This window comes from Physeter macrocephalus, chromosome 11, assembly GCF_002837175.3.
Source record: "Physeter macrocephalus isolate SW-GA chromosome 11, ASM283717v5, whole genome shotgun sequence".
Taxonomy (NCBI): domain Eukaryota; kingdom Metazoa; phylum Chordata; class Mammalia; order Artiodactyla; family Physeteridae; genus Physeter; species Physeter macrocephalus.
In genome coordinates, this window is record NC_041224.1 from 96,303,828 (window position 1) to 96,318,150 (window position 14,323).

Sequence of the window (14,323 nt, forward strand, 5' to 3'; positions counted from 1 at the left end):
TGGGGATTCTTCTTATTTACGCTGTTAACCATTGAATGGCCACGTTATCGATTGGGGTGGTTCAGTGGGTGACACTGTCAGGGTCGTATCGTGTAATGGAAGCAGTACTCATTGGGTCTGGACTCAGGAAATTGGGTTCATGTCTCAGCTCTCCTGTTAATTTGAGTTGTGTTTTTTGGCATGCTGCCTCTTTTCACCTCTCTGAACCTTAGTTTCCTCTTCATAAAAGAGGGGGAATTGATACCTATTGATATGAGGTCCCTTTCAGTTCTGACATCTTCTGTTAATATAAGTATTTGTATGGGTAAATAAGGGAGGTAGATAGATTGTGACAATTGTAATGAGAGTCTCACCTATCTAGTGTCCAGAAGGAAAGAACAATTTCTATAGTTGGTAGCTCAGCTTATTTTGTAACAACAGAGAGGGTAAAATGAAAACTTAAGTGACTGACTATGGAATAAAAATCAACATGTGAATTTGCTTTGTCTAACTATAGGCAAATCTCAATTATTTACGAATTGGCTATCTTTATTTTGTTATTAGCCATGCCTTTGTTTCCCTTCTTTTTCCCCCCTCTTCATGTGCTTTTAGGCAGTTAAAAGCTTATATTATGCAACTATACCACCAAAGAAGGAAAAGGATGAGATGGTATAACTAAGGGTCTTGTGACCCTCCTTTACATTAATCTTTTTATTATTTTTTTTTGTAGATAGACCTTTTGCAGATTTATTTCTGTGTCGTGTTGTATATAGATATATGTATATATACTCTTTATTACAATATATCCCCTGCCCTTCCCCCACCAAACTCACAAAAGGAAGTATAAATCCTTCTAGGATTGCCATCAGGCTTTCTAAGATAGCCAGGGCCAAGAATGAACCATCTCACAACAGCTCAAGAAACAGCTGCCCTTAGGCCATGGAGTCATCAAAGCAGTAGCATTCCAGGACCCAAGGGCAGGAAAGAGGAAAGGAAACAACAGCAGTGTGACAGGATTCCAGGTTGAAAGTGTCCTAGACTTTCATCAGTGACTCCTAGAAAGGCAGGCTGGCTCCCAGAACTCTCAGGATGGGAATAAAGGTGGGAGCGCTGCGGCTCTTCAGATGCTCCCCAAATAGCCTGGGGGCAGGGAGTAGGAGCTGGGGGTTAGGTATGCCGGCCTGGGGTGGTGGGAGAAGGGACACGTGTGGGTTATGCTGAGGACATAACAGCCCCGCCTACTCAATGATATATAATAAACAGGGACAGATGCTGGCTCCTAAAGAAATAGGGGAGAGAGCATGGCAGGGAGGAGGAGCAAACAATGGGACACATAAGAAAGTTACATACAGGACTTCCCCGGTGGCACAGTGGTTAAGAACCCGCCTGCCAATGCAGGGGACGCAGGTTCAACTCCTGGTCTGGGAAGATCCCACATGTCGCGGAGCAACTAAACCCACGCACCACAACTACTGAGCCTGCACTCTAGAGCCCGTGAGCCACAACTACTGAGCCTGCACGCCGCAACTGCTGAAGCCTGCGTGCCTAGAGCACGTGCTCTGCAATAAGAGAAGGCACCGCAATGAGAAGCCCTCGCACCGCAACGAAGACCCAACACAGCCAAAAATAAATAAATAAATTTATTAAAAAGAGAGAGAGAGAAAAGGGGAAAAAGAAAAAAGAAAGAAAGTCACATAAAACAAAAAGTACCAACCAAAACATGACTCGTACTTGCCTCCTCCCTTGGGAGTCGGGGAGAAAAGAAGAGAGGTGAAGGGTCATGAACCTAGGATTATCAGCTGGTCAGGGGCACAGGAAAGCTCTCTGAGGACTCCTAAGGGGCAGGCAGATAGCTGGGCCCCACAGTCCCAGGGAAGAAATGACAGTCCCTTCAGTTCGACCTGGACCAAATCTTGGCGCTCCCTCAGAGCCCCTTGCCCTTTGAGGCTCTCTAGCTGGGCTGGCACTCGTTGGTGCCAGGAGTTGGTTCCCTCAGCTCAGTCACGTGTTGCTCAGGGTCCTGAGATGTAGCTGCATGGCTCACCTGCTCCTCAATGCCTGACAGCACCACTTTGCTGCCCACACACCACTCCTTCAGGGTTCAGGCAGTGGCACTGAGGTCCTCGTGCTGGATGTCAACCTCCAGTCTCTGGTTGGGCTGGTCGAGGGAGGCGAATCACGTCAGTGTACACAGCCTCAATGACAGGGTCTTCCAGATGCCACATGCTCTGCAGGACAAGGGCCTCCAGTGGTACTGCATATAGGATACACTTGACTTTGGCAGCCAGGGTGACGATTGATAGATGTCAAAACTTATCCTTCTGAGCCTCTGTGAGTGGAGGAAGATTCTGGGCTTCAGCTAAGTGGTCAGCATGTGTCCTGTAAGCAAACACTGTGAGCAGCCGAAATGTGGAATGTGGAAGCAAAGTCCCTCTCAGCCACCTCTCTAATATTAGGCATATCCAGCAGTGTACACACCAGTGGCCTCCAGCACCTGTGGATGAATGTGGCCAGTGCTGCCCCCTTGGCTTGTCACCTTCATCTCAGCACTCATGGCTGCACTGAACTGAGGGGACCTGGGCTCAGGAAGTGTGGAGCTTCCACGTGGCTCCACCCCCTCCCTTAAAGAGGCAGCCTAGGGACCATGGCCTCCTGCTGATGCCCCATCATACTCTGGGTCAGACTCTGCAGGCCACTACCTGGATGTTTCGTCTTCCAGCACACTGCGTGGGGCCGCTGCTCTCACTTCCAGCAGCTGTTCCCAGCCTTTCCTGCCACCTCCCTCAACACTGATCTATTGATCTTCTGTTCACTTGCTAGCTATATCTATACATAAAATTTTTCCCTTTCTTTAGTCTTTAAAAAATTTTTTTTCTTTACCTCTCCTCTTCCTTTCTCCTTTTTAAAAAAGCATTGTGCCCACTCCCTATAACTCCAGTGTAAACAGCCTAATGTGATGTATCCTGCCACATCTTATTCCTTGTTCATATACGGAATCTTCTTTTACTCACTCAACAGTGCATTGTGGAAATGCCTTCCAGGACAACTGGTTTAAATTAAACTCATCTATTTTCATGGATGGCATTATATTACATAGTACAGATGTAGTATAGTTAATTAACTTGTTTCCCTGTTGATGGGCATTTGGACTATTTCCAGTTTGGTTGTTTTAGGGTCCCCAAGATCACATTTTTTTTTTTTAAGGTATCTATTTTATTTATTTATTTTTGGCTGCGTTGGGTCTTCGTTGCTGTGCGCTGGCTTTCTCTAGTTGCAGCAAGCGGGGACTACTCTTCATTGAGGTGTGCTGACTTCTCATTGTGGGGGCTTCTCTTGTTGCGGAGCACGGGCTCTAGGCGCGTGGGCTTCAGTAGTTGTGGCTCATGGGCTTAGTTGCTCCGCAGCATGTGGGATCTTCCCGGACCAGGGCTTGAATCCGTGTCCCCTGCATTGGCAGGCAGATTCTTAACCACTGCCCCACCAGGGAAGCCCAAGACCACATATGTTTAAAAGGACTCATGAAACTCATACAGTTGTACTTAGAGCAAAGGTTTAGGGACTTCCCTTTCCCTTTCCTTCAGGGAAAGGTTTTTAAAGACAGAGTAAGGGAGCAGGGGTGTGGGGTGCATGATCAGCTTGTAGACATTCTTCTGATTGGTTAGAGGTGAGGTAATCCCATCAGCCTTCTGGTTCCAACCAGTCTGGGATCTACAGGCTTTTGGCAGCACACAGTTAACTTCTTCCACCTGATGTGGGTTTCAGTATCGGCAAAACAGCACAAAGGATATGGCTCAGGATATTATCCATAGCCCTTAAGGAGAAACTAAAGGTCCTTGACTTTGTTTAATGGCTAAACTTTTATTATTTTGTCTTGCTTGACTGTTTGCCTTTGCTTCTGCATTTTCTCATTTCTCTGATTAAATTTATTCTTTGGAACTCGGGGAAGGCCTCGGAAGCTAAAGTTTTTCTACAGACAAAAGAGAGGCAGAGGGCTTCTCTGGTGGCGCAGTGGTTGAGAGTCCGCCTGCCGATGCAGGGGACACGGGTTCGTGCCCTGGTCTGGGAAGATCCCACATGCCGCGGAGCGGCTAGGCCCGTGAGCCATGGCCACTGAGCCTGCGCGTCCGGAGTCTGTGCTCTGCAACGGGAGAGACCACAACAGTTAGAGGCCTGCGTACCGCAAAAAAAAAAAAAAAAGACAGGCAGAGGATTTGGGGCCAGGGAGGAAGGGTTATCCCAGGAAGGTCCTATAGGGTCTTGCTCGGTTACATACATTTATTTTTATACACTCGAATACCCCTACGCCTCATTTTTTTCTCTCATTGCACTTATTATCTTCTAAAATCTATATACTTTATTTATTACTTACTATCTATCTTCTCTTCCTATCCCCCACCCCTCAAACCAGATGTAAGTTCCATGAAGTCCAAGAACTATTCCTGGCTACATGGAGTTAGCCAAGCTGCAAAATCTGAGGGAATGGTCCCTATAAGACTGTCCTCACTTCTGATACACAGTTGCGAGTTCAAGGGTTTGCAAAACCATCTCAGGTTTGATTATTCACTAAAAGGACTCAGAACTCACTGAAAACTGTTATGTTGATGGCTATAGTTTATTACAGAAAAAGGATAAAAATTAAAATCAGCCAAGGGGAGAGACTTACAGTACAGAGTCCGGGAGGGGTCCAAATGCAGCATTTCCAGTTGTCTGCTCCCATGGAGTCACAGATGGTATTCCCTCCTCCTGGTTGCAGTGTGTGACAGTACACACTGAGTATTGCCAACCAAGGGAAACTCACCTGAGCCTTTGGTGTCCAGAGATTTTACTGGGGCTTGATCACCTACTATCTGTGTGACTGAACTTCAGTCTCCAAGGAGGGCCTGGAGGTCAGGCTTATCTTTAGTTGCTAGTTCCTCTGGAGGCCGGAAGTGATATTGTGTGCCCCAGAGACCTTGTCACAAGTCACACTGTTAGACTGTCCTGTGGCCGGAGCCAAACTGGGTGACCAGAGACACTCCCATCAGGCAGGACATGCCAGGGGCATAGAGATCACCTCCCAGTAGTCAAGGGCAAAACCAGTCCTCTCTTTGTGTACACAAGGTTAAATTTTCACTACACACTGGCACATAGCAGATGCTCAGTACATATTAGTGAGTGGCCTTGAGATTGCTGGGTTAAAGGGTATGTGTATTTGTAATTTTTAAAGTATGACCAGATTGTGTTCCAAAAAAAATCTGAAACAAATTGCATATCTACCAACAGTGGTATGAGGAGTTCTTTCCTCTTCCCTCCTACTACACTCTCATTATTTTATTTAATTTTTGCCGATCTGATGGATGAGCGTTAATATTCAGTGTTACTTTTGTTTGCATTTAAGACTGAGTTAACTTTTTATGTCTTTTATATGTTTACAGTCAGTTACATCAATCAGCTTTTTATATCTTTGGCTTATTTTTTTATTGCCTTATTGATCATTTTTGTATTGATTTGTAGGAATTCCTAATATATTTTAGGTGCCAGTATTCCAGATATTTCTAGTGTTCAGGTATTCCAGATATTTTCTCCTAGTTTGATTATCTTTGAACTTTTTTTTAGTGATTTTTTTGGGGGGTTTTTTTTGGGGTTTTTTTTGGTTTTTTTTTTTTTTGCGGTATGAAGGCCTCTCACTGTTGTGGCCTCTCCCGTTGTGGAGCACAGGCTCCGGACGCGACGCACAGGCTCAGCGGCCATGGCTCACGGGCCCAGCCGCTCCGCGGCATGCGGGACCCTCCCGGACCAAGGCACGAACCCGCGTCCCCCGCATCGGCAGGCGGACTCCCAGCCACTGCGCCACCAGGGAAGCCCTGTGTTAATCTTAATTATCTTAGCTTCCTAATAAATCTTGTATCTCCAGGGCTTAAACCGCCCTCCCCCTTAATCTTCTTTTTAAAAAATATACTTTGTTATTGGGTCTTTGCCTTAAAAAAAAAAAAAAGAAAAAGAAAATTAGCTTATTTGTTTAATTCTAGGAAAACCTTATGAGATTTTGATTGGAATCTAATTAAGCTTAATGGATTAATTAGGGAAATTTTGTATCTTTTTGATATCCCATCCTTGAGTGTGTTATCTCTCCATTTTTTAGTCCTTTCAATGCCTCAGTTATGTTTTGTAACTTTAAATGTGTTTTTTAAAAACCTTTGTGGATCTTATGGATGCAACCTCTTTTAAAATATAATTTAGGCTTTTCCAATTATGTAGGAATGCTATTGATTTTTGTATATCACATCCATCAACTCTCCTGTGTTACCTTCTTCTAATAATTTCTAGATTTTCTCATTAGATTGGTTATTATCTCAAATTAATAGTCTTCCTGTCTCATTTCTGATTCTTGTGTTTGCTAGGCCTTCCTGTATAATATTGAATAGAGGAAATGAGAATGGGCCTCTTCATCTTATGCTGACTTTAAAATAAATGCATCTCAAGGATCACATTGACTTTGATATTTACTGTGAATTTTTCTTAGTTACCCTTTATCAGGTTACAGGTGTTCCCTATTATTCCTAGCTTATAAGGAGTTTTTTTTATCATGTAAGGGTGATTTTAAAACAAAGTAGAGTGAAAATAATAGGCAAAAGTAAAATAGAAAGTGCAGAATGAGTTCAAAGCTAAAGCATTCTAGGAGTTACCTATCTGGTAGCTGCTTTGCTGAATCTCTGGTAACTTGTGAAGGAAAGATAACAGTTATTCCAGATCAGGCCTTCATCTTCTCCGCTCCCCACTTAGAAATTGAGATTTTAAATTACTTGGAACACAACAAGATCAGGCTTTCCAAATCATAACTACCAATTTGAAGTCTGAAATTTTGAATTACAAGAGAATTTACTTACCCCTGTGTGATACATATGCTTATAAGTGAACGTTTATCGAGTGCTTACTGTGAGGTATTGTTCTAAACACTCTATTTGAAATGACTTACCTGCTTTTTTCATTACCTCTATGAGTAATGTTCTGTTATTTTTCCCATCTACAGATGAGGAACCTGGGGCACAGAGAGAATAGGTAACTTGTGTAAGGTCACAAGTAGTCTGTGGCTGAGCCTGCACTCGTAAATATGATACTGTCCTGCTTCTCTCTTGTTAATAGCGGCAATTGAGAGCTTTCTGAAGGGGAAGAATTACTTTATTATTCACTAAACTGATGTAATGAATGACTATAATTGAGGTTTCAATAATTAGTCCTGTAAAATCCAGATAGTGGAGTAGGTTTTTTAGTTTTCTAATTTTTTCCTTCTGTTACCTTTGTTCTGTCAGGTTTGCCTTTTCACCATTGTCTGAGGAAGAGGAGGAGGATGAACAAAAGGAACCTATGCTGAAGGAAAGCTTTGGTAGTGATAAAATTCACCTTTTGTGCTTTAAATATTCTTTTCTGGTTTTTAGAAATAGAGTAAAAGAAGTATAACATTTTGAGTATCAAAATCAAGAGACTTTGATGCGTGTATTTATTCTTTTACAACACGTTCTTCAGTTTGATATGCCGTGAAGTTACGGGGAAGCGAAAGTAAGGGTACGAATCTTTAGATGGAACCATGTTCAGTAAATAATGGCACATTAAATGTCCAGTTTACTTGCTAGAGATGAGCTGAAAACTTGACTTTGAACTTTCCAGCACAAATGTAAAGATGGAGAAACTTATCTGTAGTATAATTTAGTGTCAATAAGCTTAAAATAAAGCTCTGAATCCATTTTTGCTATCAATGCTGGTCTATTGACCTAGTTAACCAGTCTATTTTTTTTTTCTTCTGCAGAAGGAATGAAAATGAGAAGTACCAAACAAGAACCAAATGGAAATAGTAAATTAAACAAAGCAGTAAGTATGTCTTCTTTTTTTTTTTTTTCCCCTGTCCTCTACCCCTTGGTGGAGCTCAGCAGTTATGTACAGGCCTTAATGATTTTTTACCTATGCTGTAATTAACATTTTTAAAAACAGAGATAGCAAGAGATTCTGTCTAGGACCTAGTAATCTTTTAACTAGATGGTTTGCTGTTATGTGCTGAAAAGGTTCCAGACCATTCTGATGGTTCTGTTTAATGGTTTTCATCAATGAAATCATAGCCCCATTAATAATCTAAGGTGATCTTTTTTGTAGTAAAGATGAAGATTTTTTCAAAACTACAATGAGGTATCACCTCACACCGGTCAGAATGGCCATCATTAAAAAGTCTACAAAAAAAAAAAAGTCTACAAATAACAAATGCTGGAGAGGGTGTGGAGAAAAGGGAACTCTCCTACACTGTTGGTGGGAATGTAAGCTGGTGCAGCCACTATGGAAAACAGTATGGCAGTTCCTCAAAAAACTAAAAATAGAGTTGTCATATGATCCAGCAATCCTACTCCTGGGCATATATCGGGACAAAACTGTAATTCAAAAAGATACATGCACCCCTATGTCCATAGTAGCACTGTTCACAATAGCCAAGACATGGAAACAGCCTAAATGTCCATCAACAGATGAATGAATAAAGAGGATGTGGTACATATATACCACGGAATACTACTCAGCCATAAAAAAGAATGAAATAATGCCATTTGCAGCAACATGGATGGACTTAATCTCTATCATACTAAGTGCAGTAAGTCAGAAAGATGAAATAATGCCATTTGCAGCAACATGGATGGACCTAATCTCTATCATACTAAGTGCAGTAAGTCAGAAAGAGAAAGACAAATACCATATGATATCACTTATATGTGGAATCTAAAATATGATACAAATGAACCTATCTACAAAACAGAAAAAGACTCATAGACATAGAGAACAGACCTGTGGTCGTCAAGGCCGGGGGTGGGAGAGGGAAGGATTGGGAGTTTAGGATTATCAGATGCAAACTATTATACGTAGGATGGGTAAACAACAAGGACCTACTCTATAGCACAGGGAATGCTACTCAATAGTCTGTAATGACCTATATGGGAAAAGAATCTAAAAAAGAGTGGATATATGTATATGTATAACTGATTCACTTTGCTGTACACCTGAAACTAACACAAGATTGTAAATCAGCTATACTCTAATGAAAATTCTTTTTAAAATTCTGTGATAAACCATAATGGAAAAGAATATGAAAAAGAATATATATGTGTATAACTGAATAAGTGATTCACTTTGCTGCACGGTGGAAATTAACACAGCATTGTAAATCAACTGTATACTTCAATTTTTTTAAAAAAATCAAGAGTTTTTCGGTCAGCTTTTTTTTCCTTAAGAACTGTGCATTCACTCTGCATTTAAAAGGGCTTTAGAATTTATGTCAGTTTTAAGGAGCAAAGCTTACGTGAAGCAAAAACTCTAGGTATTAGATTACTGAGAAGAAAGCGTTTAGGGATGTAGGATATCATTTTATATTTCATTCATATAGTATAGTTTTTAAAATATTTGACTTTTCTGTTATTTGTCCTGTTATGTGAATATACTAGTTCAGAGTGACAAAAGACTAAATTGAGACCTCTTTAGATCATTACTTGAGATGTATATTTTGGTGCATTTTGGTAACATCTGGCATTTATATGTCCTCAGCAGGAAGATGATTTAAAGTGGGTAGAAGAGAATGTTCCTTCATCTGTGACAGATGTGTAAGTTTTTGAATCCTACCACAAGAATCCTTTTTCATAGTTAGTATTACTTTTATTTTAAATGAATGAGCTGAAGAGCATAATAATGAGAATGCTTGTAGTTAACTCTAGAAGTAAAAGGTTAAATTACTGAAATAATTTAAAGTATTAAAAATATTAAAAAGACGTTAGAAAATAAAGACCAGGAATGATATACAAACAAAAATAATCCAGATTATTCATTCAGATGACATTTCTGCTCAGAAAGATTTAGCTATAGGTCTTCCTAAAATCAGTGGGATAATCCTTTTGGAATTTTTGAGTTCCTTTCCATGCCTATAATTAAACATTGTTCCTATTAAAGTCCATACAATTCTAGTAACTGTGATTCTTTTTTTTTTTTTTTTTTTTTTGGTATTTGCTTTTTCTTTTCCTGAAATGTCTTCAATGGGATGCAAATCTTAGGTAGTTACAAAAACTTTAAATTGTAGTCATTATTCCACTGTCCTTTTTGAACCATTTTTGGCTTTATTTTGTATCGTTTAGTTTGTTTTTCTCTCTGCAGAGCACTTCCAGCCCTTCTGGATTCGGATGAGGTTAGTAATCAAATCATATGCACATAAACTATGGGTCTGGTGGCTTAAGTCTTCTGTTCAAGGAGATTTATTTATATGACTCAGTAATGGACTGATGAACTATAGTTGGTATAGTTGACAAAGGATGAAAAGAGAAATACTAATATTATAACCAAAATATTCAAGAATATTTCCTTTCTGTACATGTCCCCCTTTTATTTCTTACAAAGTGTGGTCAGACTTGAGAATGTCTTTGTTTAAATTGGGTAGCCAATACCATACTCTTCCACTAATTCCTTTGTCTTTAAGAAATTCAAATTTAACCCTTATCTAGTCTAGGGAAAAATAATAAAAGTTATTTTAAGTTACCTACTATGCAGTGTTATCTGTGTCACTGTCCTCCAGATAATAAGGATAATTAGTACCTCTAATGTTTATGTTGATTATTAGTCTTTTAATATGGCTCCATACACTTTATCTAGAAGATTTCACATGAGGTTTTATGTAAGAATTGCAGTCTGAGTTCGTGGAAACCACTTCTAGACATGTTCTGAATGTTTAGGTTATTCTAGAGTCACAATTTCAGAAAGCCGTTTAAAAGCCTCTGCCCGGGCTTCCCTGGTGGCGCAGTGGTTGAGAATCCGCCTGCCGATGCAGGGGACACGGGTTCGTGCCCCGGTCCGGGAAGATCCCACATGCCGCGGAGCGGCTGGGCCCGTGAGCCATGGCCACTGAGCCTGCGCGTCCGGAGCCTGTGCTCCGCAACGGGAGAGGCCACAACAGTGAGAGGCCCGCGTACCACACACACACAAAAAAAGCCTCTGCCCAGTTGTGACTTATTGTGTTGGATTGACTGCTAAAAAATGGTTTGTTCACTTCTCACTGACCTGCTGTGTGGTGCAGTACACAGTGTGAGATTCCTTAGCTGTTGCATGCATTGAGATAATTGAGAACTCTACCTTTCAGACAAGCCTTTGCTTTTTGTGGTATATTCTGCAGTTCCTAGATCTTTCTCTTGGGAGCCATCTTCTGCTAACAGTTTGCCTTCAGGGTATCTCGTTGGCTCCAGCTCTCCAGACACGCATATTTCAGCCAGAGGAGGCTGAGTATGTGAAATCCAGTTGTGCCGTTTATGGGAATATGGGTTTATTGTAGTACTTTTGGTAGCACTGACTTCATCTTTTTATATTTTCCTGTGTGAAAAAATTATTCAAGAACTGAAAAAGAACTTCAATGAATTACAAGAGAAACCAATTAAATAAAGGACTAGGAATCAGAACAGCATCAGACTCTCTTCAACAATGTTGGAAGCTAGAAGATAATAGAACAATGTCTTTGAATTCTGAGAAAAATTATTTTCAAACTAGAATTCTGCACTCAACTATCAATATAAGGGTAAAACAAAGATGTTTTCAGTCATGCAAAAACTAAAATAATTGACATCCTATGTCTGCTTTCTCAGGAAAGTAGTAGAAAATGTTATTAATAAAATGAGGGAACTAAAAAGAGAAAGACTTCAGATCCAGGAAGTAAAGGATCCGACACAGAGAGGCAGGGATAAATTCCTAGGATGATGTAAGAAATTCTCAGTGTGACAGCTGGGCAACAAGTTTGGAGAACAGCTAGTCTGGAATGGAGCAGGAGAACAGAGAGCTTCAGGGACGAGTATTTCTAAGGGAAAAAACATGAAAAGGATAGATAATCTGATATAATTCATCATATTGAAAAGGGATTTACAGTTCTGTCAGAGTTTGGGATAAATTTGTTATAGGTACTTAGCAAATGAAGCAAAGGAAAAATGAAAATATACTCTAAGGTAAAATTACCATGTAATTACTGTGAAATTTAATAGTATTACATTAATTTTCTCAATTGAAATGGCATACTATAAATACTATTTTATAGTCAAATGTAATTTTTTTACGATTTTAAAAAATTATGGTGAAAAACACATAAAATCTACCATTCCAACCTTTCTCAAGTGCAAAGTGTTGACTTATATGCACATTGCTTTGCAACAGATCTCTAGAACTTTTTCATCAAATGTAATTTTAATCAATATATTTCATTGTAAGGATATACTATAGTTTGTTTATACAGTCCTATATTTTCGGACACTTAATTCTTTCTAGTATTTTGTTATAATTCTGAGTGTTGCAGTAGAGATGCTAGTGGCTAAATCTTTTGCCCACATCCTATTTCATTAAATTAAATTACTGAATCAGAGGAGGTACACATTTTTATTAAAGCTTAAGTGACTCTAAAATATACAGTTCCCTTTGATTTGTGGTTTGTTGTCCAGAAGCCTAGAGGTTTTGCTTCAGTTAATCTTGGGACTTGGACATCTGTGTGTTTTCAAAATCTTTATAGATGGTTAGGAACCATTGCTCTAAATATTTAATGAATATAAGCAAGTACTTATAGAAAATGCGTGTGTGATCATCTTTGGGAAAGATATTTGGAATGTAGACCATTTAAAATTAATATACTTAGCATAAACTTTTTCCCCCTAGGAACGAATGATCACGCACTTTGAAAGGTCCAAAATGGAGTAAAGAGTGGGAAGATTTGCAGCTGAAGATGGCTAGTATCTGGGAAGAGATCAGCTTCTGTGTTAGTCTTTACACTGCTCCATGGGATTAAAGGAGGCAATGACATCCTGATCTGTTCCTTGATCTTCGTGCGTTGGAGCTGGCGAGAGGTGTTGGAACAAGGAGAACATTCTATTGAAAACAAGGTCATAGGATGAGAAAAATCTACAAGTTTTTTATTTGCAGAATTGATGCCCCTTTCCCGCCCACACCCTGACATGGATGTTTATGCAACTTGTGTATGTTGTTCCTAAACCTTCTATAATGTTTAAATTGTTTAATCTGTCAAACTAAAAAATTTAACATCTTCTGAAGAACTGTGACATCAACACCATAATAAGTAATATCCAGGAGCAACTGCCTGTAATTTTTATTTATTTAGGGAGTTACATAGGTGATGGGGGAAATTGTTAATTATCTTTGCATTTCCTGGGAAGCCAAGGTTAAATCTTGCAGAGGTAGTTTTGAGAAAAGAGTCCTTCTGCGTTAAGGAGCCATGGTTCTAACAATGATTAAAACAACCAAAAAAAAAGAAAGAAAGAAAGAGACTGTTACAGTGTGATTTAGATCATTTGAAAAAGCAAAATCAAGTGCAATTTTGTTTACAAATGGTGTATATTAAAGATTTTTCTATTTCAGATGTACTTTAGAGAGAAATATTAGCTTAACTCTTTTGACATCTGCTATTGTGACACATCCCATTGCTGGCAATGTGGTGCACACTCCAGAACTTTTAACTACTGTTTTGTAAGCCTTCAAGGGCAGCATTGCAGAGTCCTAGGCAATGCTTTGCTTGCCTTCATGCCTTTTACTGGGTGTTGCACTAGATGCAGAAAGGCACTCCGTCGTAAGTGCATGTGAGTGAGCACCCTGTTAAAGGGATTATAATGCTTCAGAAGCAGGAGCTAATACAAAGGAAACAGGTCCTTCTGGCTTAAACAGTTTTTTCTGCATGAAATAGTGTGGAGGCCCTGGACTGCTGCTCATTCTTTAGGATTGACTGTTCTTGTATCTGGTGTTGGTTTAGGGATGGTTTATAAGAAACATCACAAGGTGATGGGATTCATTTGAAGCACTATATTTGTTTGAATGATTTTGTCCAATTTTGCCTTCCCAAGATTTTTTGTTCTACATATAGAAAGTTCATGCCACTTTTTAATATTAAAAAATTTTAACAAAATTGATCTTTTTCTCACCTTTTTTCCAGACTTTCTCTAAAGACCCTTCTTTCTCCCAAACTCTTTCTTGTAGAATTTTCCTTCCATGGTTTTTATTCTATGTTGTCTTATTTTCTGTTCAAACCAGTGACTACACTACTACAATCTTCACTAAAGTGTTAAATATTTATGTAACATTTCTCTATAGCTGTTTGGTATGGTGATTAACAAAAAAAAATCACCTAGATAGTATCTCTAAGAAACAATATGAAGAACTGACCATTCTCAGGTTAACTCATTCGCAAAAGGCTGGTGTTAACTTCGTATGCTTCTGTTCTTCCACACTGAAACTTAGCAAGTGAATAGTATTCATAATGCAGCAGGATAGTTGGTCAAATATTTTTCGAGACTGGTTAGATACTAACTTGAGACTA

General features: G+C 39.6%; 1 protein-coding gene and 1 pseudogene across 3 annotated transcripts in view; one reads left to right on the forward strand and one right to left on the reverse strand.

Annotated features, from left to right (window-relative positions):
• Positions 1-13,912, forward strand: part of TMEM87A (transmembrane protein 87A) — a 46,797-nt gene extending 32,885 nt beyond the window's left edge. For 2 of the 3 annotated variants that reach the window (XM_007104857.4, XM_024115488.3), the window contains exons 16-20: positions 7,269-7,342; positions 7,763-7,824; positions 9,532-9,587; positions 10,132-10,162; positions 12,655-13,912. In XM_007104857.4, coding sequence (XP_007104919.1) covers positions 7,269-7,342; positions 7,763-7,824; positions 9,532-9,587; positions 10,132-10,162; positions 12,655-12,696 — 265 coding nt within the window. In that variant the 3' untranslated portion in view covers positions 12,697-13,912. Of the gene's footprint in view, positions 1-7,268; positions 7,343-7,762; positions 7,825-9,531; positions 9,588-10,131; positions 10,163-11,356; positions 11,537-12,654 lie in introns of all 3 variants that reach the window. The other variant, XR_008618622.1, reaches the window with a different exon arrangement.
• LOC112063477 (COP9 signalosome complex subunit 7a-like) lies at positions 4-6,947 on the reverse strand (annotated as a pseudogene).
• Positions 13,913-14,323: the final 411 nt, after the last annotated feature.